The sequence below is a fragment of the Eptatretus burgeri genome, chromosome 11 (assembly GCF_056783735.1).
Source record: "Eptatretus burgeri isolate ZD-2024b chromosome 11, Ebu_testis_v1, whole genome shotgun sequence".
Lineage (NCBI taxonomy): Eukaryota > Metazoa > Chordata > Myxini > Myxiniformes > Myxinidae > Eptatretus > Eptatretus burgeri.
This window is the reverse complement of record NC_140971.1, coordinates 40572330-40599829: the sequence shown is the minus strand read 5'-3', so window position 1 is coordinate 40599829 and position 27500 is coordinate 40572330. Positions and strand designations below refer to the sequence as shown.

The window sequence follows — 27500 nt, the reverse complement described above, 5'->3', positions numbered from 1 at the left end:
GACAAATGACTAAAATTCAGACTTATCTCTCTCTTTTAAATGTGTTCAAACACTCAGGCTTCACTGACATCATCAGAATCATTAACAATCATCATAACCATGATCAATCATCAGAATCATTATTAATCACCATAACCATTATCAATCATGAGAACCATCATCAATCATCAGAAGCATCATCTTTCACCAGTACCATCATCAATCATCAAAAGCATCATCAATCATCAGAACCAGTATCAATCATCAGAACCATCATCAATCATCAGAATCATTATCAATCATCAGAACCATCATCAATCATCAGAATCATGATCAATCATCAGAACCATCAATCATCAGAACCAGCATCAATCATCAGATCCATCAATCATCAGATCCATCAATCATCAGAATTATCAATCATCAGAACCATCATCAATCATCAGAACCAGTATCAATCATCAGATCCATCAATCATCAGAACCATCATCAATCATCAGAATTATCAATCATCAGAACCATCATCAATCATCAGAACCATCATCAATCATCAAAATCATTATCAATCATCAGAATCATTATCAATAATCAGAACTATTATCAATCACCAGAAGTTGTGCATGTATTTGATGTTTGTTTTCATAGCATTCATGCTTTAAACATCATGACCTTTCAGCAACTGTAATACAACCGTCCATAACAATAGGAACGTTGATTTAACTTTTTTATCATTGAAGGTGGCTTCCCTTCCCATTCCCCGCCACTCAATACACCAACTCCATTCACGCTCGCACCCACGAGTGGGGACCATCACATTACCTTGCAAGGGCTCTTTGTACAGATTTCACAACCTCTATATTACAGGTTCAGTAAAGTGTCCATGATTACAGCTGTGATGACATAATTTGACCACATGGTGCAGTTATGATTGCATACAATGTTTCTTTTGAGTTTGCTTTAATATCTCCATTTTCATTTTTTCCGATATTGTATTTATGAAATTTTGTGGTGTTTTGGCCCGAACAATATACACATTATATCTTTGGTTGTAATCTGTGAGCCCCCCACCACCAACAAAAAAAAAAAAAACGAAACACGCACAACATCCTGTTGGCTTAATTTTGTGCTTAACTTGTATCAAGGCCTCCAATTTCTCAATAATTTCTCCACGAACAGAGTACATACGTACAATGTGCTTAGCATGTGTCGGCACATCCCTTTTCACAAGCTCATTATTCACAAGCTCACTACAGTGAAGCTCGCTCATCATAAAATACTCATTCTGTGATGTATACACCAGTTTATCAAAAGCAGCATTGGCATTCAGCTTTCTCCCAAATCACCTGAACTGTGCAAACCATATACAGTAACAAAACCATACAAAGCCCTCATAAACCAGGCACCGATTCCATTCACCATTTCCCTGCCAGGCGTACATACACAAAATGATCAAATTACCGAAAGAGCCGTAGAATTGTGAGTGCAGAGTTACTGGCTAAATGGGTGTATTCGAGCCGTGGTCCTTCACGTTGCTATCTTCGACTGTTGCCCAAATTTCTGTTGTCATCACTGATAACGGGATGAATGATCTTCATTTGAAAAATCAAGGAAGGCAATACAACAAGCACCATCTATGCTTCTCACCCTTCTCTTCTTTCAACTCCTTGCTTAGATTATACGATTTGTAGCTGGTTCCAAAGCCTGCGATGAAAACTCTTCAGTGTGTATCGATCATAAGGACATTAGTCCAAAGTCGAGGTGTTCAGGACTGCTTCTTTACGTAATATTTTGTGTGTCCCCATGATGGCCACTGAAAACTGCCGCAAGTGGGTGGTTGTGCTTCCCTGGCAGGTGTCTCGCAACCTTTGCTGGTGACGACTACCTTGTCTTTTAAAATTTGATGTGAAAAAAACAAACAAACAAACAACTTGCACCCACAATGCTTCTCAATCTCAAGGAGCAAATGCATTCTTCCACTCATCTCACTGAGAGGCAAATGTTCTGCTGAACTCGCTTCCTCCATCTCCGTTACATCTGGCTTGTTAAAATGCCTCGCCAAGTCCGTCCAAACACCACAATGCCTTCCGGTCGATGACGGTTGCAGATAACCACGATCCCATTTCAGTCCTGTTATGTATTCTCATCAAAAACCTGTCCCCTGCCACTCCCCTATCAGTATGCAAGCCTTAATTACACGTCGTTCCACTCTTCGATGACCTCCACAATGAGCGCAAAGAAGCAAACTTCAGAGAGAACGAGAGATATGTTGTTTCATTTCAGGCAGACAAACCACTACGAGCTAAATGTCCTCTTTCCCAAAAGCAAAGTTTCTCCAAAAACAGTTAAATCATCCAAAAAAAGGTCAATCTTTTTTTACAACTTTAAACAACGAAAAACATAAATCAGCAAAATGTATCATCATGAAAAAAAAACTTTAAATCAAATCACCAAAAACGAAATCCTTATTCTATGCGATGACGGCCTCACAATCCTCACACACAAAACTTTGGAACACGAAGTAGGAAACCTGAACAGGATTTTTGACACTTTGATAACTGCTAGTAGTCTCACGGATTCATGTGAGCTTCAATGCTGTAGTAGGTGTATGAGAATGAATGACGCACAGGTAGGTACTATGTAATCATATGTGAAGATGCGTAGGGAAGCGGATACGCGTCACCATAGCTTGTATTGTGCACAATATGGGCAGCATAGCGCAGCGTTTAACAGGCATGTGCATCAGCACTCGGAAGATGCTCCAGAGTCTTGTTGCTCACTTCGGCGGCTTCTGCTTTTCGACTGCAGCTGACAAGTGTCGCCTCGAGGGGTCTGCCTTTGGAGCATTTCGTTTGGCCACCACACCTGGACATCTGGGGAAGAGTAGATTGCTCTTACTGAGAACTCAAATTCACAGAATGTTTTACTTGGTTTTATTTCCTCTTCATCCCACATTTAATAACACAAGGTTTTCCTTCATTCCACGTGATACTTCGATTGATTTACCGATGAGATGAAAAGAAAAATACCATGTTATTTCAGCACATAGATATCAAGTTTGACAGCACCGTAGAGGTGAACGGATCTGGAAGATAATGTGTATTTTGTGAGTCACCGTGAAACCCACTCACAACTCAAAATTGATTATTCGTAACACAACACTATTCACTGCAACTAATGCATCTTTGTTGTCTTTTATGATAAACCAAACATCAACTCAAAAAAATATATATTTAAGGTCTGACAGATGTCACTTTAATACAACATGAATTATGGTGCCATAAATCATAATAAGAGAAGGGGTGGGGTAGCAACAGGGTAGACAAAGTACTACAAGGAGATGAGGAACAAGTGTGGGCACAGATGGAGGATGTGAGTGTGCCGAGAAAGGGGATGCGTGGAAGTGAGTGTTGTGAATGTGCAGACACAGGGAATGCGAGTGTACGGACATGGGCATCATGAGACGTGGATGCACCGAGATGAGGGCTGTGTGTTTGCCCAGATGAGGGACGTGGGTGCGTCCAGACGAGGGGCGTACATGTGTGGAGATGAGAATCGTGTGCATGGTGATGGGGGCTGGGTTGGGGGAGGGTAGTCACGCGTCCATGTTTAAGGGGATGTCGGTATGCATGATGAAGAGGGACACCCATGTTTCTTGAAAGGTAAGTAAAGTTGGATTGGAGTTATAAGGTACTATACATGAAAGTTATACAAAAATACACCCATGCGGGAGTGACGGTCATTTCTGCGAGAAAATATATAGCCTCCTGAAGATAGGGCAGTTTTTGCAAACTTTGAAGTCACGTGACGCGAAAACGAAAGCGAAATTCGAAAATCCGGCCAGACCAAATTTAGATATTGTCCCATAGATTCAGATGCCACAATCAAATTCAAGATCGCTTGAGAAATGTAGGAGGAGATAGATTTTGAAAATCGTCATTTTCGCATTTTTGCCAACTTTGAAGTCACGTGACATGAAAGCGAATATAGAAAATCCGGTCTGACAAAATTTAGATATTGGCCCATAGATTCATATGCCATAATCAAATTAAAGATTGCTTGAGAAATGTAGGAGGAGATAGATTTTGAAAATCGTCATTTTCGCATTTTTGCCAACTTTGAAGTCACGTTACACGAAAACGAAAGCGAATATCGAAAATCCAGCCCGACCAAAATTTAGATATTGTCCCATAGATTCCTATGCCACAATCAAATTCAAGATTGCTTGAGAAATGGCGGAGGAGAAAGATTTTCAAAATCGTCATTTTCGCCTTTTTTGCCAACTTTAAAGTCACATGATATGACACGAAAACGAAAGCGAATATCGAAAATCCGGCCCGATCAAAATTTAGATATTGTCCCATAGATTCATTTGCTACAATCAAATTCAAGATCGCTTGAGAAATGGCGGAGGAGACAGAATTTGAAAATCGTCATTTTCACAACTTCAAAGGCCTCGTGACCTTGACCTTGACCTTCGGTGACCTTGAAAGTCATACCATCGTGTACGTCCCATCGACCTCTATCAGGATCACAAATGACCAGATCTCCCGCTTCAACTTCATTGTGAACGGACGGACGGACCCATATTACCCTTTCTCTCACCAATATAATTAGGTCATTGGAAATGACCTAAAAAGAAATAGTGTATTTGCCTGAGGTTTGAAGAGAATGTGCAGACGATCATTAATTTAGTCATATTCCTGGAGGTGAAAATTTAAATGCAAATCCTGTGGAATGGGACATCAAATTTAAAGTTATGCAATAATACCAACAAGAACATCTATGGTTGGTAAGAATTTGCCAAAGAACAAGCCCTCCAGCCTAAGTTATATGCAGACAGTTGTCTTACATTTTATGCATCACCTTTCAACCCAAAAAAATTCTGCAACTAGTTTTACCATGAATCATACATCAACCTCACAACATAATGGCCTCCCACAATCCACATGACATAGGTCAGGTTAACAAACCACGCAAGCACATCTGCTTTACCCTTGGGGGCTCATCGGCTTACAGCTGGTTCAACACTCACCTGGATAACGTGTCCAAAGTCTCCTTGGTGGCTTTTGTTTTCTTGTGCTGAGGTCCATAAAGTATGGATTGGATGTCCAGGCACTGCAAGAGATGAAATGAAGAACGTGCCGATAACTTCGCCAGCTGTTCTGCTTTTTGTTCGGTGACGAATTCAAATCTCAATCACCTGGTATCGAGCGAATGATCACCTTAACCAAGGCTACGAGTTTGGCTGGAGTCCCCGAGGTTGTAAATAAGAAGTTTGCTTCTGGACATTATTGATAAATGTACCAAAATTATCCCTCCCCTTTCACAAGAGATGAAAGGTAAAAGGTATACGAAAGGTAAATTTTCCAGTTGCTCATTTTCATTCTATTGATGTAAATGCATCGCAGCAAAGATGTCATGACGCAACGTTCCTGCGCTCAAGCTTAAACACAATGAAACTTGTTCCTCGAAGCATAAAGTTGGGTACAATGGGCCCTGGCAAGACAATGCTCCACCATTCTGATACTAATCCAAGGAGATTACAACGACCCAAATGAAAAGTATTGACATTTGTGTTGAAACAGATAGTGTAGACACGGGGTATGTGCACTCACCTTTGAGCTGTCGAGTCTGGCTTTGAATAAGAGATTTCGGAAACAACTGTTTCAAATAAATCTGCTGAGCAATAGTCTAATGGTAAACTGAGAACCTGGGGTAACCCCTTCCTGAACACATACTGTACATAAAATTTTCAAAGTTTATCTTCCACATAACCTTGAACTCGAAGTGAAAAACATCAAGTGGCGGTTTACCATCAAAAGTTTTACACTTTCAATAATTCCCAGGATAGCCTTGATGTACGTGCACTCGCCTTTGACCTCTCTATCCTGGGTTTGAAAATCGACCCAGTTGTAAACTGTCACCCTGGCATTTCGCATCCAGGAGGTTAAGCCATCTGTCAGCATTGAGAGCATTGGTGGAAGTTAAAGATTCCACATTGTATTTGGCAAAGAGCATGTGAGTTATCACCGCCAAATTTCTGCCTGGAGTGACTGCTGGAAAGGCAATGACAAATCACGCAGCATAAACTTCGCCCAGGAAAAGGTTTGACAGCAGTGATGCTCTCTCAGAAGTATGGTATATTTGATTGAATTTGAACTAGCCAATTTCAGTCCATTGAAGGACTACTCCATCAATTCATAATGGGGGGGGGGGGGTGTTTGGCATACTCACCAGGTTTTCCACGTGAGGATTGGTGAGAATGAGCAGCCATGGGTATACAACCCACAGCAGTCAGTGGAGAAAGAAACAAGTCCTTAGCACCTGAATAAATATTCAGCTCCCTTAATCAGTAAATTAGGTTCAAAATATTTAAGGCTTTATGTGCTGTATGTTGGTGGATCGGAGACTGGTGCTCCAAGTTTGATTAGTTGGAGGGATGTGAAAAACACACCTTTTTCATGAGACGGTACGCACTAGGCAACTCGCCCTGTGCCATGCGGATCGCTCCCATAAGATGGAACGTTTCGGCCACTTTCTCACTGCACTCACCAAACACCTCACGCTTCATCCCCATCGAACTCCGCAATCTCTCAAATGCTTCCTGCACCGTACACAGTAAAACGCACACAAATGTGATGTGCTAACGCCCGGATGCGTGACTGTTTTTATATTTGTAGAAGCGGCTGTCTGTGCAACAACCGCACATTGTGATAGGAAGCCATGTAACCTGGTGTTAAGGCATTAAGAAGACTACTATGGGCAGTTTTTTTTTTTAGGAACTTGGAACTTGGCTAGGGTGCAACCTCACCCACTCTTCATCAAAAGGAACTGTGGGATCTTTAACTTGCGTCAGAGAATGCTAGCCGATGCATCTCCAGCTTAACGTCCATCTCCAAAACCGATCGCAACCATTTTTGGGGTGTATAATCCTGGGACGCCTTGGAGCAAAATAGGCATAAACATAATAACATGACCCCCTTGATGTCTCCCGTAGGGAGCGGGTGCTCCTCGTCTTACTATAGTTCACCGTCTGTCCATCTGTCTGTTCCCAGGTACCGCAAAAACGGCTGAACCTATCGCAACCATTTTTTGGGTGTGTAATCCTGTGACCCCTTGGAGTAAAATAGTCATAAATATAATAACATGACCCCATTGACAGCTCCCGTCGGGAGCGGGTGCTTCTAGTTAGATGTAAACTGGCATTCACTGAACCCTGCAGTGGCTCTTGTCCATCCTGGGGAGGAGTCAGGCCTTGGTCTATCCCCTCCGCATCCTCTGCCATGACCACGCCCACTACCAACAACTCTGGGAATTCCACTAGCATTGTCATCAGCACTGTCAGTTCCACTTTTCCTGTTTGAAAAGTCATTCTCTGACTCAAGATCACTCTTATTACCATCATCATCCATACCTTCCAAATCTGAGCTCAAAACCTCATCAACTGCCATAACATTTCAACTGATTTTGGAACAATCTTTAGGGAGAAATCTTCAAACGTAAATCTCATGCTACTACTTCCGCAGATCATGCACTTTGGCGTGTACACTAAATCGTGCGCACAGTAAAAGCCTGCCTTGCACTCGCACCTCCACTGAGATTCTCACGGCATGCGCGCCAGGACGGGAATCGACGGGAGAACCACTAAATGGTGTGCACAGCAAAAACCTCGCTCGCACATGCACCTCCAACGAGACTCTCATGGGACGCACGCCACGACGGGAGCGGTGGGAGAACCGCCAAATTGTGTGCAGAGAAAAAAACCTCCCTCACACTTCCTGAGCAATTAACAGCAACGCAGAGCGAAGATTAGGTGCAATATAATGAAGCCACTAATTGCTGAGGAAGTTGCTCTTGATATGTTTATAAACGAGATCATGTGGCGGCCGGTACTGACCAGTCGCCAGGGTTTATGGAGGTTTGAATAGCGGCTGGTAAACCGGCCGCTCGGGTTCAAAGGTTTAAACTCCAAAATTAAGGTGATATCAAAATTTAACAGTATTTATTCCTTTTAAAGTTCTTTAAAAATAACCAATTATTCTGCAAGCATGCAGAAGTTTTGAGGATATCCTGTATTTATAAAGTACACATGGGGGGGGGGGGTGATATAAATTAAGAACCTTAAACATGAGATAAAGCAAAAAAGTGGGAGCGAATTGAGTGTGAGTGCAGCAAAGTAGAGTTTAACTTGATTCTGATTCCTGGACCTAAATCCTACAAATATTATTAAGTTATATACTAACTCCTTTAATGTAACTAAGAAGCACGAAGCATAACAGCAGAGCTTGAAATGAGAGGTTAAGGTGGAAAAAGAAAAGATAAAATGCATTATCGAGACAGGTGTGAGGCACATGAAAGGAGAAAAGTATACTCAATATGATAAGAAGGGTCACTTTACCTGGTACTTCTTCATATGAACATGAAGATGGCAAAGATCATCAAGGACAGCAAGAGCCCTGGAGCTCTCTGCCAAACCAGCCTGCTTGTACATGCTGAGACTTTCCAAAAGGTTTTGCTCTGCTAGACCTAGGGTAGAGAAAGAACAATGATAGTCTGTCTGGTACAAGGTCAGTGGCGATTCAGGTCTTGCACACAATGGAGGAGAGTAGTGTCTTGAACATGAGTTGGAAGTCGAGGGGAGGGATACGTAGGTTGTGGGCAAGATCGTCTCTTAACCTCAAGAAGGTCTTCTTTAACCCAGTGAGGTCGGCCTTGTTTCTACTCTTGATCGTTATATTTTTATTTATTGTTTTTCATTTTACTCTTCCTTGGAAAGCACTTTGACATTATATTTAGCATGAAAGCACAATACAAGATGTGAATTGAATTGAACTGAATAAAGTGGCCATTCATTGGCCATCTCTTGTCCAGAACACATATCATGGGGTTGTCACCAAATTCTGTTCAATGTAGCAACATTCACAATGATTGGAAGATCTGTCTCTGTCCCTTCACTCAACAGCTCCCCCCCTCACCCCACCCCTACAACCCCCCCCCTCCACCAACACCGACCCCAGGTACCTTTGTCCATTTGCCAGGGGTGTTTATTGCATACAGCCATTGGTCAATGGCAAAGACAGGTCGTTTGGAAATAGAACATACAATACACCTCATTAAAGGACATGGTATGTTGTGATACATGCTCTTGTGAAATGGCATACAAAGGCAAATGCACCCACACAAAAAAAGCATATTCCATCCAAAAATAATGGAGTCAACATTGGATGATATAGAAATACCACCTATAGTTTTACTGTAAACTATAAAACAGCTTTCATGAATACATGTTTCATTTACCTTCATGCTCGGTATTTCCTGTACATGTGTAAGCTTGGCCTATCGTGTGGATCACTTGTGCCACCTTAGTACTGCCAGGTCCAAAAGATGAACCAGCAATCGCTTTAGCCTGTAAGTTCGGAAACGCATCAAACATTTAAATAATTCAAAAGTCATGGTGCAAGCATCCCTCATGAAGGCATCTTCACCGCTCATATCAGATTCATATCAGTGCTCCATCGTCAATGTAACATTTTGCATTTCTCGATGCTGACATACAGGGAAACCAAAACTTTGTGTTCAATGCAAATACACCTTTATGAAAAAGACTCATTCAAACAACCAAGTGGCAAATATATACACAATATACCTTGATATAAACGAGCACCAACCTTTTATTGTCGTCTCACATACTGTCTTCGATTAGGTCCAAATAACTGAAATGTTGACTCGTCTGTCCAAAGCACCTTTGGCCATTGTTCCAAAGTCCAATTTCTGTGTTCTTGTGCATATTTTAGCCTTTGTAGTCTCGTTCTCCTTTAGCCTTTCTAATAACAACACATCCTTTAGGTCCTGATTTCAAAAGTGACCTTCATACTGTTGATGGATGGGCAACACCACCTTAATTCTGTTGTCAATTTAACAGTTCTCTTGTTTCCATTCTTTCAGGATAATATTTTCAAGTACTGTACTGTATTGCTCAATGCTCATCCTTGTTAAATAGCTTTTTGGGTCTTCCAGTCCTGGGTTTGTCAATCACAGATGAGGGTTCTCTGTGATTTTTGATTGTGCTTCGGATAACACTCCTTGAAATGCAAGTGATGCGAGTGATTTCACTCAATGTTTTTCCTTATTTTCACTCAATATGCAGAAACACAATTCGATGGTGATCTTCCACTGAAATTTTAGCCATTTTGTATGAAGCTAACAGTTAATCCTGATAGATCAGTATTCTGCAGGACAAAAAGTGGACCAGTTGGACCTTCAGCTTCATGGATGTGTAGAGAGGAACACCTGGTGTTGATAATGAGGAACACCTGACAATGAGTCATCAATTAGATATGATTGGTAAATGTGATGGATTAGCCACAACAACGATCTCTCTGACTCTCTGGAAAATCCCCTTTATCTATTTTTTGACAACTCCATCCTCTGTCCTGACATCCCCCATCCTCCAAATAGGCAGGCTGCAGCCTTTTCCCTCTCTTCAGACCTTGATGAAATCACAAGCTGGTCAATCATTTGGAATAGGTCTTTCAATTCACACAAATCTAAATCTAAATATCAATCTCTCTCTCCAAAAGGACCATATGACAAACACTCCCATCTACTGAACTATCCTAATGAGGAAGTTGTCACTCAAACTTCTGGGTCTCACCATCAGCCATGATCTATATTGGGCAAACCACATTAAAAATTGGCCTCCAAAACCAGTCACTGATTAGGAATCCTGTGTCGACCAAAGTCCTTCCTTGGCACATTTGAACTCCTACCCACCTACAAGGCTTTCATCCGTAGCTTGATGGAGTACTACACTCCCCTCTGGGCTGGCTGCTCTATGTCACACCTTGCTCAGCTTGACACCATGGAAACCAAGGTATTCAAGATTATTGGAATTTCCCGTGATGAAGCTGAGTCTATAGGCCTATCACTTTCCCATCGCAGACACCGCCTCCTTTCTGGTCTTGGCAGTGGCCTCTCAGATTTTTCCACTGCCTCCTTTCTGGTATAAAAAAGTAAAATAGTCAATGTTTAGTCTAACCAGCAGTTATTTCAAAGTATTTGCTCAGTTAAACATATTGTATTGCATGTATATATATATATATATATATATGCGTCATGAATGTGTAAGACAGGAGTCCATATAAGTTATTTCGCACACCCTCTTCTTTAATCACTTTCACGCACCTTCAGGGCAGTATTACACCCGGGTTAGGCTGCGAACTATATCTCCCCATCCCTCAAAAACCCCTCCAACTGGCTTACGCCAGTCCAGGGTTACATCCCATTGACACAGCATGCTAGATGTTTAATCCATCATTATTAACAGCACGCCAAAACCCGGTAACCCAAACTCGGACCCTGCAGGGCCAATCACTGAACGCCACCACTACCAGAGATCAGGGCATGGACTCACAAATCAGGACAGATGGGAGAGCCCCCGAGATCTCCGCAACTCCTCCCAGGGAAAATGGTGGGATCCGAGAGAGTGCGAGAGAGTGCGAGAGAGTGCGAGAGAGTGCGAGAAAGAGAAAGAGAAAGAGAAAGAGAGAGAAAGAGAAAAAGAGAGAGAGAGAGAGCGAGAAAGAGAAAGAAAAAAAGAGAGAGAGAGAAAGAGAAAAAGAAAGAGAGAGAGAGAGAGAGAGAGAGAGAGAGAGAGAGAGAGAGAGAGAGAGAGAGAGAGAGAGAGAGAGAGAAAAGACACTTTATAAGGGAGTGAAAAAGAGGTCTTTGAACTTCAATGTCTTTGCCTAAGAGAGGAGAGAGAAAAGAGAAGAGAAGTGTCTTTAAGTGTCTTATCCTTCCCATCTCGTTCCCACTTTGCTTTTGTCAGCATCTTTGATCTGGGCGCTATAAACTAATGGTCCAGGGTCCGTGGTGCAACACAGCGGTTTGGAGACACACAGATTGGAGTCGGTGATGGTTCGAGATGGACCATGAGTAAAGAGACATTGTGCCAGGGTCATTTGGGCATCACCTCTGAGTGAAAGCAAGGTGTGCTGGGGCATGATTGGTCCTCATCTTCTTCTCTCTTTCTCATCTCTCTCATTTCCTTGTCCAGATGTATGATTGGCACCACAAATGTAAAAGTGTTAAGTGACTACATAAGGAATCCGATGGAAGGAATATTCACGAAGGGAATAAGAGGAATGTTAATTCACTTGCAAATACAGTACTGTACAGTGCCTTCAGAAAGTATTCACACCCCTTGACTCTTTTCACGTTTTGCTGTGTTACAGCCTGAATTAAAAATGGATTCAATTTTTTAAAATTATGTCAATAATCTACACCATATATCCCATCAAGACAAAGTGGAATTTTTTTTTTTTGAAATTTTTACAAATCAATTAAAAAAGAAAAGCTGAAATGTCTTGGGTCAATTCAACCCCTTTGCCATGACACTCCAAATTGAGCTCAGGTGCATCCAATTTCCTTTGATCATCCTTGATACGTCTCCACAACTTGATTGGAGTCCACCTGTGGCCAACTCAATTGATTGGACATGAGTTAGAAAGAAACACACCTTTCTATATAAGGTCCCACAGTTGACAGTGCACATCAGAGCAGAAACTCCACCATGTAGTCCAAGGAACTGTCCGTAGAACTCCGAGATAGAATGGTAAGGAGGTGCATATCTGGAGAAGGGAATAAAACAATTTCTGGAGTGTTAAAAGTTACCAAGAGCACAGTGAGCTCCATCATTAGGAAATGCAAATAATATGGAACTACCTAGACTCTTCCTCGAGTAGGACGTCCAACCAAACTGAGCAACTGGGCAAGAAGAACCTTGATCAGGTAGGTGACCAAGAACATACTGACCACTCTGACAGAACTACAGAGTTCCTTGGCTGAGATGAGTGAACCTGCTGGAAGGACAACAGTCTCTGCAGCACTTCACAAACCAAGGCTTTTTTTATGGGAGAGTTGCCAGACAGAATCCACTCCTGAGAAAAAGGCACATGACAAGATGCCTGGAGTTTGCAAAAAACGATGTTAAAGACTGAGAGCTTGAAGAAAAAGATGATATCGTCGGATGAGATGAAAATTTAACTCTTTGGCCTGAATGTAAAGCACTGCATCTGGCATAAACCGAGCACAGCTCCTCACCCATCTTACACCATCGCTACTGTGAAGCATTGTGGCGGCAGCATCATGCTACGGGGATGTTTTTCAGCGGCAGGGACTGGGAGACTTGTAAGGATAGAGGGGACAATGAATGGAGCCAAATACAGGCAAATACTTGAGGAGAACCTGCTTCAAAGTGCAAAAGACCTTGGACTGTGACGAAGATATACATTCCAACAGCACAATGACTGCAAGCATACAGCCAAAGCAACAGAAGAATGGCTATAGAACAAGAATGTGAAAGTCCTTGAGTGGCCCAGCCAAAACCCAGATTTGAATCCTGTTGGGAATCTGTGGAAAGACTTGAAGATTGCTGTTCACTGACAACCCCCCCATCCAACTTGACAGAGCTTGAGCAAATCTGCAAGGAAGAATGGGAGAAACTCCAAAAATCCAAATGTATAAAGCTTATGCAGACATACCCAAGAAGACTCGAAGCTGTTATCACTGCCAAGGGTGCTTCTACAAAGTATTGACTCAGGGGGTTGAATACTTATGTAAACTAGAAGGGCACTCGGTAGAGCGCACACCTCTACCATGCAATTCCTTATCCACAAGAACATATCGGGCCCAATACATTTTTCAAATATCATACTAGATACAGTTTTTGGCCCAATCTCTCAATGGTGAAGAATCACTTAAAAAATTAAATAACTCTCGTAAATAAATAAATTTAATTTAATAAATTTAATAAATAAAATTAAATGACCGGGTTTGGATCTTCACCAAAATCGAATCAATCCGTCCTTGCCAAAACACCCAACAGGTCCACCAAGTTTCGTCCAAATCCGTTCACAACTTTTGAGGTATCCTGCTATATTATATATCAGTTTCGCCCTATCTCTCCATGGTGAAGAATCACTTTTTAAAATTTCAAATCCGGATCCGGATTTGGATCTTCACCAACATTTAATCATTTCTTCCTTGTCACATACCCAACCATGTCCACCAAGTTTCGTCTGAATCAGTCCGCAACTTTTTGAGACACCATGCTATATATCATTTTTAACCCTATCTCTCAATGGAGAAGAATCACTGAAAAATTCAAGTCGTCAGATCTAGATCCGGATCTTCACCAAAATCTAATCAGTTTGTCCTTGTCACAAACCCAATCTGTCCACAATTTTTTGAGATATCCTGCACACAAACAAACAAACAAGCATTCATAGACTGGTACTTACGAAATTGTCAACTTGACCTCTGACCTTGTTTAATAAAAGCTGTCTCGAGAGAAGGTAGCAACGCAAACCAGAAGTTTCTACGATGATTCTGCATCAAACCATCAAAAATCGTAACGTCAACCGAAGCAAAAATCTCCATTTCTCCACGCAATTATTTTATATGATTTTATCAAAGTCACAAAACCGTAATATTCGGCCATCCACCAACAATCTTTACATAATCTGACGGCTCAGCGAGTCAGGCATGCGACGATAACATTTATTGGGATAAAGAAATGACTTTTTTTCACCATCTTTATCGAAAACACTGTCAGTGCGCACACACAAAACCATACGCAACTCAACAATACGTCTGCTCGAGCGCACTGCATCATGGGACGACCCGTGATGCGTCGAGTGAAATATTTTTGAAACAATCTTAAAACGTCTCCAAAACATCCGATTTTTACCAGAATTTCGACAACCGAGTTTTAAGCGTCGTAAGCGATCGTAAAAACCGAAGACAAAATTAAAATCGAACTTAAAACGAACTCGTAACGTCGAGCGAAGCAAAAATACTCCATTTCTCCACAGGAATTTACGGAATTATGTTTGACCTCACTGTGACCTTGACCTATGACAGATTTTGACCAAAATATAATCAGCACTAGCCATCACCCTCTTGAATCACGTGGTGTAATTTGACATTGGTAGCTTCTTCCGTTCTCGAGTAATCTGTACCAAACAATCAAAAATCGAATATTTGACCTCACCGTGACCTTGACCTTTGACCGATTTTTACCAAAATCTGAGCAGCACTAGCCATCACCCTCATGAATCACGTGGTGTAATTTGACATTGGTCGCTTCTTCCGTTCTCGAGTTATCGTGCCTACAAACAAACAAACAAGCAAACAGAAACGGAAGTCATCAATATACTTACGAAATCTTTAGATTTCGTGAGTAACAAGCAGTCATAGACTGGTACTTACGAAATCGTCAACTTGACCTCTGACCTTGTCGAAAAAAAGCTGTCTCTCGAGAAGGTAGCGACGCAAACCAGAAGTTTCTACGATGATTCTGGAACAAACCATCAAAAATCGAATGTTTTGGATGTTTGACCTCACTGTGACCTTGACCTTTGACTGATTTTGACCAAAATCTAATCAGCACGAGCAATCACGTTCCTGAATCACGTGGTGTAATTTGACATTGGTAGTTTCTTCCGTTCTCGAGTTATCGTGCCAAAAAACAAACAAACAAACAAACAAGCAGTCATAGACTGGTACTTACGAAATCGTCAACTTGACCACTGACCTTTTCTAATAAAAGCTGTCTCGAGAGAACGTGGCGACACAAACCAGAAGTTTCTAAGATGATTCTGTACCAAACCATCAAAAATCGAATGTTTAGGATGTTAGACCTCACTGTGACCTTGACCTTAGACCGATTTTGACCAAAATCTAATCGGCGCTCGCCACCACCCTCCTGAATCACCTGGTGTAATTTGACATTGGTAGCTTCTTCCGTTCTCGAGTTATCTGTACCAAACCATCAAAAATCGAATATTTGACCTCACTGTGACCTTGACCTTTGACCGATTTAGACCAAAATCTAACTAGCACGAGCCATCACCTTCCTGAATCAAGTGGTGTAATTTGACATTGGTAGCTTCTTCCCTTCTCGGGTTATCATGCCGACAAACAAACAAACAAACAAACAGAAACGGAAGGCATCAATATATTTACGAAATCTTTAGATTTCGTAACAAACAAACAAGCAGTCATAGACTGGTAATTACGAAATCGTCAACTTGACCTCTGACCTTGTCTAATAAAAGCTATTTCTTGAGAAGGTAGCGACACAAACTAGAAGTTTCTACGATGATTCTGCACCAAACCATCAAAAATCGAATGTTTTGGATGTTTGACCTCACTGTGACCTTGACCTTTGACCGATTTTAACCAAAATCTAAAGAGCGCTCGCCACCACCCTCCTGAATCACGTGATCTAATTTGACATTGGTAGTTTCTTCCATTCTCGAGTTATCGTGCCTACATACAAACAAACAAACAAACAAACAGAAACGGAAGGCATCAATATAATTACAAAATCTTTAGATTTCGTAAGTAACAAGCAGTCATAGACTGGTACTTACGAAATCGTCAACTTGACCTCTGACCTTATCTAATAAAAGCTGTCTCTAGAGAAGGCAGCGACGCAAACCAGAAGTTTCTACGATGATTCTGTATCAAACCATCAAAAATCGTAACATCGACCGAAGCAAAAATCTCCATTTCTCCACGCAATTATTTTATATTATTTTATCAAAGTCACAAAACCGTAATATTTGGCCATCCACCAACAACCTTTACATAATCCGACGGCTCAGCGAGTCAGGCATGCGACGATAACCTTTATTGGGATAAAAACAATGACTTTTAAACACCATCTTTATCGAAAACACTGTCAGTGCACACACACAAAACCATACGTAACTCTACAACGCCTCTGCTCGAGCGCACTGCATCATGGGACGACCCGTGACGCGTCGAGTGAAATATTTTTTATACAATCTTAAAACGTCTCCAAAACATCCGATTTTTACCAGAATTTCGACAAGCGAGTTTTAAGCGTCCTAATCGATCGCAAAAACCGAAGACAAAATTAAAATCGAAGTTAAAACGAACTCGTAACGTTGAGCGAAGCAAAAATACTCCATTTCTCCACATGAATTTACGGAATTATGTTTGACCTCACTGTGACGTTGATCTTTGACCGATTTTGACCAAATTCTAATCAGCGCTCGCCATCACCCTCCTGAATCATGTGGGGTAATTTGACATCGGTAGCTTCTTCCATTCTCGAGTTATCGTGCCGCCAAACAAACAAACAAGCAGTCATAGACTGGTACTTACGAAATCGTCAACTTGACCTCTGACATTGTCTAATAAAAGCTGTCTCTTGAGAAGGTAGCGACGCAAACCAGAAGTTTCTGCGATGATTCTCTCCCAAACCATCAAAAATCGAATGTTTTGGATGTTTGACCTCACTGTGACCTTGACCTTTGACCGATTTTGACCAAAATCTAATCAGCACTAGTCATCACCCTCGTGAATCACGTGATGTAATTTGACATTGGGAGCTTCTACCGTTCTCGAGTTATCTGTACCAAACCATCAAAAATCGAATATTTGACCTCACTGTGACCTTGACCTTTGATCGATTTTGACCAAAATTTAAGCAGCACTAGCCATCATGCTCCTGAATCACGTGGTGTAATTTGACATTAGTAGCTTCTTTCGTTCTCGAGTTATCGTGCCTTCAAACAAAGAAAGAAAACAAACTAACAAACAAACAAACAAACAAACAAACAGAAACGGAAGTCATCAATATACTTACGAAATCTTTAGATTTCGTAAGTAACAAACAGAAACGGAAGGCATCAATATACTTAGGAAATCTTTAGATTTCGTAAGTAACAAACAAACAAGCAGTCATAGACTGGTAATTACGAAATCGTCAACTTGACCTCTGACCTTGTCGAATAAAAGCTGTCTCTTGAGAAGGTGGCGAAACAAACCAGAAGTTTCTGCGATGATTCTGCACCAAACCATTAAAAAATCGAATGTTTTGGATGTTTGACCTCACTGTGACCTTGACCTTTGACCGATTTTGACCAAAATCTAATCAGCGCTCGCCATCACGCTCCTGAATTACGTGGTGTAATTTGACATTGGAAGCTTCTTCCGTTCTCGAGTTATCATTTTTGGATGTTTGACCTCACTGTGACCTTCACCTTTGACCGATTTTGACCAAAATCTAATCAGCACTAGTCATCACCCTCGTGAATCACGTGATGTAATTTGACATTGGTAGCTTCTACCGTTCTCGAGTTATCTGTACCAAACCATCAAAAATCGAATATTTGACCTCACTGTGACCTTGACCTTTGACCGATTTTGAGCAAAATCTAATCACCGCTAGCTACCAACCTCCTGAATCACTTGGTGTAATTTGACATTGGTAGCTTCTTCCGTTCTCGAGTTATCGTGCCGACAAACAAACAAACAAGCAGTCATAGACTGATACTTACGAAATCGTCAACTTGACCTCTGACCTTGTCTTATAAAAGCTGTCTCTTGAGAAGGTAGCGACGCAAACCAGAAGTTTCTGCGATGATTCTGTCCCAAACCTTCAAAAATCGAATGTTTTGGATGTTTGACCTCACTGTGACCTTGACCTTCGACCGATTTTGACCAAAATCTAATCAGCACGAGCCAGCACCCTCCTGCACCAGGTGGTGTAATTTGACATTGATAGCTTTTTCCGTTCTCGAGTTATCATGCCTACAAACAAACAAACACACAAACAAACAAACAAGCAGTCATAGACTGGTACTTACGAAATCGTCAACTTGACCTCTGACCTTGTCTAATAAAAGCTGTCTCTTGAGAAGGTAGCGACGCAAACCAGAAGTTTCTGCAATGATTCTGTCCCAAACCATCAAAAATCGAATGTTTTGGATGTTTGACCTCACTTTGACTTGGACCTTTGACCGATTTTGACCAAAATCTAATGAGCGCGATCCACCACCCTCCTGAATCACGTGGTGTAATTTGACATCGGTAGCTTCTTCCTTTCTCGAGTTATCATTTTTTGGATGTTTGACCTCACTGTGACCTTGACCTTTAACCAATTTTGACCAAAATATAATCAGCACGAGCCATCACCCTCCTGAATCAGGTGGTGTAATTTGACATTGGGAGCTTCTTCCATTCTCGAGTTATCTGTACCAAACCATCAAAAATCGAATATTTGACCTCACTGTGACCTTGAGGTTTGACCGATTTTCACTAAAATCTAAGCAGCACTAGCCATCACCCTCCTGAATCACGTGGTGTAATTTGACATTGGTAGCTTCTTCCGTTCTCGAGTTATCGTTATTTCAAACAAACAAAGAAAACAAACTAACAAACAAACAACAAACAAACAGAAACAGAAGTCATCAATATACTTACGAAATCTTTAGATTTCGTAAGTAACAAACAGAAACGGAAGGCATCAATATACTTAGGAAATCTTTAGATTTCGTAAGTAACATACAAACAAGCAGTCATGGACTGGTAATTACGAAATCATCAACTTGACCTCTGACCTTGTCTTATCAAAGCTGTCTCTTGAGAAGGTGGCGACACAAACCAGAAGTTTCTACGATGATTCTGCACTAAACCATCAAAAATCGAATGTTTTGGATGTTCGACCTCACTGTGACCTTGACCTTTGACCGATTTTGACCAAAATCTAATCAGCGCTAGCCACCACCCTCCTGAATTACGTGGTGTAATTTGACATTGGAAGATTCTTCCGTTCTCAAGTAATATGTACCAAACCATCAAAAATCGAATATTTGACATCACTGTGACCTTGACCTTTGACCGATTTTGAGTAAAATCTAAGCAGCACTAGCCATTACCCTCCTACATCACGTGGTTTAATTTGACATTGATAGCTTCTTCCATTCTCGAGTTATTGTGCCTACAAACAAACAAACAAACAAACAAGCCGTCATAGACTGGTACTTACGAAATTGTCAACTTGACCTCTGACCTTGTCTTATCAAAGGTGTCTCTCGAGAAGGTAGCGACGCAAACCAGAAGTTTCTATGATGATTCTGTATCAAACCATCAAACATCGTAACGTCGACCGAAGCAAAAATCTCCATTTCTCCACGCAATTATACCTTTACGTAACTCAACGATGCGTCTGCTCGAGCGCACTGCATCATGGGACGACCCGTGACGCGTCGGGTGAAATATTTTTTATACAATCTTAAAACGTCTCCAAAACATCCGATTTTTACCAGAATTTCGACAACCGAGTTTTAAGCGTCGTAAGCGATCGCAAAAACCGAAGACAAAATTAAAATCGAAGTTAAAACGAACTCGTAACGTCGAGCGAAGCAAAACTACTCCATTTCTCCACATGAATTTACGGAATTATTTTTGACCTCACTGTGACCTTGACCTTTGACCGATTTTGACCAAAATCTAATCAGCACTAGCCATCGCCCTCCTGAATCATGTGGTGTCATTTGACATTGGTAGGTTCTTCTGTTCTCGTGTTATCGTGCCTACAAACAAACAAACAAACAAACAAACAAACAAACGGAAGTCATCAATATAATTATGAAATCTTTAGATTTCGTAAGTAACAAACAAACACACAGAAATGGAAGGCATCAATATACTTACCAAATCTAAAGATTTCGTTACTAACGAAATCTTTAGATTTCGTAAGTAACAAACAAGCAGTCATAGACTGGTACTTACGAAATCGTCAACTTGACCTCTGACCTTCTCTCATAAAAGCTGTCTCTCGAGAAGGTAGCGACAAAAACCAGAAGTTTCTCCAATGATTCTGCACCAAACCATCAAAAATCGAATGTTTTGGATGTTTGACCTCACTGTGACCTTGTCCTTTGACTGATTTTGAGCAAAATCTAATCAGCGCTAGCCATCACCCTCCTGAATCACGTGGTGTAATTTGACATTGGTCGCTTCTTCCGTTCTCGAGCTATCTGTACCAAACCATCAAAAATCGAATATTTGACCTCACTGTGACCTTAACCTTTGACTGATTTTGACCAAAATCTAATCAGCACTAGCCATCACCCTCCTGAATCACGTGGTCTAATTTGACATTGGTTGCTTCTTCCATTCTCGAGTTATCATTTTTTGGATGTTTGACCCAACTGTGACCTTGACCTTTGACCGATTTTGACCAAAATCTAATCAGCACGAGCCATCACCCTCCTGAATCACCTGTTGTAATTTGACATTGGTAGCTTCTTCCGTTCTCGAGCTATCATGCCTACAAACAAACAAACACACAGAGGACGGAAGTGATGAATATACTTACGAAATCTTTAGATTTCGTAAGTAAAAAACAGACAAACAGACAGAAAGGGGTGAAAACATAACCTTCTTCACCTTTGGTGACGGAGGTAATTAGATATTTCTGCATTTAATTTTCAACTAGAAGGGCACTCGGTAGAGCGCATACCTCCGCCGCGTAATTCCTGATCCACGAGAACATAACGGGCCCAATACATTTTTGAAATATCATGCTATACAGTACTATATCGTTTTTGGCCCCATCTCTCAATGGTGAAGAATGACCTAAAAAACATTCTCGTCGCCGGAACCGGATCTTCACCAAAATCTAATCAGTTTGTCCTTGTCACACCCCCAACCTGTCCACAAAATTCCATCCGGATCCGTCCAAAACATTTTGAGATATCCTGTACACAAACAGACAGAAAGGTGTGAAAACATCACCTCCTTCACCTTTGGTGGTGGTATTCTGTAAATTTGTAAAAATTTCTAAAAACACATTTTCACTTTGTCATTATGAGGTATTCTGTGGAGATCAGTGGCAAAAAAAATTAAATTTAATCTATTTTAAATTCAGACTGTAACAAAACAAAATGTGAGAAAAGTTGAGGGGTGTGAATACGTTGTGAAGGCACTGTACATGCATTGTGAATTGTCTTGTAAATCCGTGCCCGTTTCAATGCATGCTTAAAATCTTCTCGTGTCCCATTTCCTTTGGTCTATTCTGATGGGAGTGTATGGCAACTGATGATTGATTAATCAAGAAATAATTGGGCTCCAGAAATAAGAACGCGGTCCATGACATTGGTTTCGTTCGGCTTGTCAGTTAAGGTCTGTTACATGACTGCCGGCACGATTCCTCATTCGTAACGAGTGTTTGTGTATTCAGACTATTTCAATCTCACACACACACACACACACACACACACACACACACACACACACACACACACACACACACACACACACACACACACACACACACACACACACACACATCCACCCTCCTTTAGTTCAAGAAGTTAGCAATCCCTTTATATCTTGTAATCCTTCTAAGGAGAATCTTGGCTTGCAACTTATACAGCATCTACAACATGTATCATAAACAGTGTCACAATGAGAGATCAGATCAGATCACTTATCTTGGTTTGCTAAATGAGATTTAAAAAAACCAAGCAGATAACTGTGCTCAGTGAGATGAGAAACTATCAACGAACCTGCAGTGAAATCTCGATGGCAGCCTCGTGGTTACTGCAGAGTTGATGGGCCCGAACCAACCACCGATGAGCCTCGATTATCTGTGCACCATCCGTGCTCACCAAACTCTGCATCAGCTTCAAGGATCTCTCCAGTAGGAGTACAGCCTGGGTGGCCTTGCCCTGCTGCACATAAAGCCTGCCGCAGAATGCCGGATCAATGCATGTGCACAGGAATTCCTCCAGGTTTGTGCTCATCAGTCATATGCAATGCCGATGACATTCCATCCATAGGTCTCAAATAAACTACTACTTGTGCCCAGGTTTTAATAATATATTAGAAAACTCCATGGGGCCATAATGCTATTTAAGATGTTAAATTTTTTTCTTTTTTTAAACAGAGATCTTGAAAATGCATTAGTGTGTGTCACAGAGAAGATGTAACGTCCCTTTTCAAGGACAGTGTGCTCCACTTCTACAAAGCAAAAAGGTTGGTGCTGCTTAAGTAGTCGCCTTGGCTATTTGGGCACAATCCTGGACAGGTCGCCACTCCAACACAGTTAACCAGCATGCTGGCACTCATTTTGCCGACCTCAGAAGGATGGCAGGCTGAGTCAACCCCACCTGGCATTAATTCAACAGAGGAGCGGGATTTGAACTCAGGACCCGAGGATCCAAAGCTCACGATCCTAACCATTAAGCCAACAACAGGCATACCTTATATAGAAAGGTGTGCTTCTTTATAATGTGAGTTAAATCTAAAGGTTCACAACGTTGAAATCTGATTGCAATTTGCAATCAACACGACGTGGTGCAAGGTAAGTATATACTGCATATATTGTTATATGGTGAACCCTCATTCAAGGGCAGTGGAACTTAAAATTTGTTACAAGCTGCTTCGAACACTGGTGTACTAAATTGTTTTTATTTTCTAAAATAAGGGTGATGTCCAATGCTATGATGTCCACATACAATTTGTGTGGAAAGAATGGGAAGAGACCTTTCTGGAACGTTACACGAACCATCAGACAAAAATGCAGAGATTGTATGCAACGACCCCATAATGACAAAATGAAAACATGTTTTCAGAAATTCTTACAAAGTACTGAAAAACGAAATGCTGAAATGTCGTGCATCAATAAGTATTCAACCGCCGAGTCAATACTTTGTTGAAACGCCGTTGACAGTGATTACAGCTTCAAGTCTTCTTGGGTATGTCTGTATCAGCTTTACACATCTGGATTTGGGAAGTTTCTCCCATTCCTCCTTGCAGACTTGCTCAAGCTCTGTCAAGTTGTTTGGGGAGTGTCGGTGAACAGCAATCTTCAAATTTTTCCATAGATTCTCAATGGGAAACCTCAAATCTAGATTCTCAAATCTAGGCTTTGGCTGGGCCACTCAAGGACTTTCACGTTAATGTTCTGAAGCCATTACAATGTTGCTTTGGCTGTACGCTTGGGGGTCATTGTCTTGTTGGAACGTAAATCTTCTCAGCAGTCTAAGGTCTTTTGCACTCTGAAGCAGGTTCTCATCAAGGATTTGCCTGTATTTGGCTCCATTCATTGTTCCCTCTGTCTTAACAAGTCTACCAGTTCCTGCCGGTGAAAAGCATTCCCATAGCATGATGCTGCAGCCATCATGCTTCACGGTAGGGATGGTGTTATATGGGTAATGAGCTGTGCTCTGTTTCCACCAGACGCAGAACTTTGCATTCAGGCCAAATAGTTCAATTTTCATATTATCAGACAACAGAATCTTTTGCCTTATGCTCTCAGTCTCAGGCTTTTTTGCAAACTCCAAGGGTGCTGTCATGTGCCTTTTTATCAGGAGTGGCTTCCATCTGGCCACTCTCCCATAAAGCCTAGATTTGTGAAATGCTGCAGAGATTGTTATCCTTCCGGCAGGTTCTCCCATCTCAGACAAGGAACTCTGTCAGAATGGTCATTGGGTTCTTAGTCACCTCCATGACCAAGGTGCTTCTTGCCCAATTGCTCAGTTTATACCGGCGAGCTCTAGGAAAAGCCTAAGTAGTTCAATATTCTTTCCATTTCCTCATGAGAGAGCTCGCTGTGCTCTTGGGCACTTTCAACACTCTATACATTGTTTTATTCCCTTCCCCAGATCTCTGCCTCCTCACAATTCTATTTCGGAGTTCTACGGACAGTTCCTTGGACTTCATGATGGAGTTTCTGCTCTGACATGCACTGTCAACTGTGGGACCTTATAAAGGAGGAGATTGGGACCATGCTCTGTGCAGAGCGTTGCTGCTGCTTGAGCAGTCTCCTTGACTGTTGGGCACAATTCTGGACAGGTCGCCACTCCGACACAGTATACCAGCATTCTGGCACTCATTTTGCCGACCTCAGAAGGATGGCAGGCTGAGTCAACCCCGCCTGGCATTAATTCAACAGCAGAGCGGGATTTGAACTCAGGACCCGAGGATCCAAAGCTCACGATCCTAACCATTAAGCCAACAACAGGCATACCTTATATAGAAAGGTGCGTTTCTTTATAAATCATGTCCGATCAATGGAATTGGCCACAGGTAGACTCCAATCAGGTTGAAGAGACATCTCAAGGTTGATAAAAGGAAATTGGATGCACCTGAGCTCAATTTGGAGTTTCATAGCAAAAGCGTGAATACTTATTGACTCAAGACATTTCACCTTTTCATTTTTAATTAATTTGTAAAAAATTCTAAAAAAAAAAATGTTTTCATTTTGTCATTATGGGGTATTCTGTGTCGATCGGTGACAAATCATTTAATCAATTTTAAATTCAGGCTGGAACAAAACAAAGTGTGGCAAAAGTCAAGGAGTGTGAATACTTTCTGAAGGCACTGTATATATAGATATCACCAATATGTCATTTGATTATGGCCAAGTCTATTGTTTATCAGAACAATAGAGTCTCATGGTGCATTTACAATGAATAAAAATAAAATAAAATTTTCTGACTCCAAGACTGTTAAATAAACCCCATGTACCAATTTAATACCACTGTCTGTTTTAATGACATTCTCCTTCATGTAATTGTAATGTAAAGATCGATAGTCAATGCTAGAAAGACAAACGAGGATCAAAAGCAGAAGATGACATTTTGGCCAACATTGTAAAAGTGCTGTAAAAGCTATCATGCAAGCCCCATGCTCTAAATAGTTATGTAGAGAAACATGTCGTCTGCGGCACACACCAGTGGAAAGGTACCCAGTACTGCAAATTCTGATGTGAAGTTGCTCGTCCTGTGCTGTAATTAGCCGGTGTAAATGTACCTGCCCTGTGTTGTTATGAGCTCCACCTCCAGCTGTACAACCTCCGAGACATCCAGCTTGCTTTCTTGCAGCTCTTCCAGTATCTTCTCAGCCTTCATAAGGTTCTGCTCAGACTCTTTCAAGGTATTACACGTCAAGGAGCACATGTGCTTGGCAGCAAAGGCTTCACTGGTTCTTAAAAGTACAATATCATGTTCATAGCAACCTCTTAACGGCAGACGAACAACAAAGGTTCCAATGTATTGAACTTTAATCACCAAAATTGGGCTGCATTTGCTCAATTTGTGTCATGGCTACCTATTCCCAATAATTTATGATAAAAAAATTTCCACAAGCATTTCCTCAACAAAGTGTGCAAAGTAAAAATCCTAATTGTTTAAGAACACAATCCAAGATGTTTCATTTGGAGCAGATTTGTGGGATATTGTTTAAGCTGTGCAGTGGCCTTTCCCAGCGTGCAGTACATAGAGAAGAGGGTGTGGAGAATGTCCAACTTCTCCTGCACCGAGGGTGCAAACAGAGTTCCACACAGTAGGATCCTACGAGCTGTCTCTGCGTGCTGCCTTGCTTGGGATGCCAGTCCTGTAGATGGTATAGAAAGGGCAAAATCCCATGCACATCAAATGCATCCTCATGGCGTGAAACCTCGTCAATAGCCTCACATGCAAAATAAAGCTGATTTCAATTGATCAAGAGGAGCAGGTTTTGCCACATGATTTGAAAATAAAATCTTAAGAGAATAATTTTAATATAATGAATCGAAATCCAAGCAGGTCAAGACTTATCTCATACTAATGAGATGCAGTGGCCTGCAGAATTATTCACCCCTTCCAATCATGCCACATTTCGATGAATTGTCAATTATGTAAAAGCAATTTTTCCAAATTAACTTTTGTATTCATAACTGGAGAGATCAAACTAAACACTGTTGCTTCCCTCACTTAAAATGGCACCATGGCCGACTCTGCTCGTGAGAAGGCAAAATGGCTCAAATGTTTTTTTTTTCTATACCTTGTCGAGGCTCGTGTGAGAGCTAACACACAACGCACAGCAACGGGGGCATGAGACAAGAGGGGCGGGACAGCAAGACAGCAATTCTGTGTTTGCTTCCAAATCCTGTGTCCCCAACCCCTCCCTCTCTGTACCCATCCTTCCCAGTCATACCCATCTGCTCCTGAATTCTGTCTGTTGCAGCTGAAAAAGGGGAAAAGATTCTGGCAACCCTCGACTCTGACTCTGAAACTGGACTGGATGGCATCAGCTAACATGTCCAAAAAACCTGCTCTGCTGCTCTTGCACTTCTTCTCTCTGCCCTTTTCACCCTGTCATTTCTCATGGGTCATCTTCCATCTCCTTGGAAATCAGCCAACATCACCACATTACATTAAAAAGGTGGAAAAATGGATCTCCTTAACTACAGACCAATTAGCTGACTTCCAATTATCAGCAAGGTCCTAGAATCAATCATTGCAGTTGTCATAAAATAATTCCATTTCTCCAACAGCCTCAACTCAGATCATCAACTCGGGTTCAGATGTGGTCACTTTACCTTGGACGTGCTGTTTCTACTCTCCCAACAACGGATGGAGGCCCTCAATATCAGTCATGAGATCAAGGCCGTCTCTCTGGACATATCTCGAGCAATTGATACAGTATAGCATCCTGCCTTGCTCTCCAAACTGTCTGCCTATGGAATCAATGGAATATGTTTGTCAATCCTGAGAATCCCACTCTGTCTCTGTCTCTCTGTCTCCATCTCAGCCATGATCTCAGCAAACTACATTTCAAAGTTGGTCTCCAAAGCCAGACGCCTACTGGGCATCTTCCATGTGGTGCCATTTGAAGTGGGAAGGGAAGCATACACCAGAAACAGACTT

At 41.5% G+C, this 27500-nt stretch overlaps 1 protein-coding gene across 2 annotated transcripts in view; it reads right to left on the bottom strand.

The window, feature by feature from the left end:
- Positions 1-574: 574 nt before the first annotated feature.
- Positions 575-27500, bottom strand: part of LOC147016922 (tetratricopeptide repeat protein 23-like) — a 55107-nt gene continuing 28181 nt past the window's right edge. For both annotated transcript variants that reach the window (XM_085846163.1, XM_085846164.1), the window contains exons 4-11: positions 26049-26205; positions 25624-25746; positions 22374-22551; positions 9277-9385; positions 8378-8505; positions 6434-6583; positions 5012-5094; positions 575-2849 (exon numbers count right to left, since the gene is read on the bottom strand). In XM_085846163.1, the coding sequence (XP_085702289.1) occupies positions 2753-2849; positions 5012-5094; positions 6434-6583; positions 8378-8505; positions 9277-9385; positions 22374-22551; positions 25624-25746; positions 26049-26205 (1025 nt within the window). In that variant the 3' untranslated portion in view covers positions 575-2752. The remainder of the gene's footprint in view (positions 2850-5011; positions 5095-6433; positions 6584-8377; positions 8506-9276; positions 9386-22373; positions 22552-25623; positions 25747-26048; positions 26206-27500) is intronic.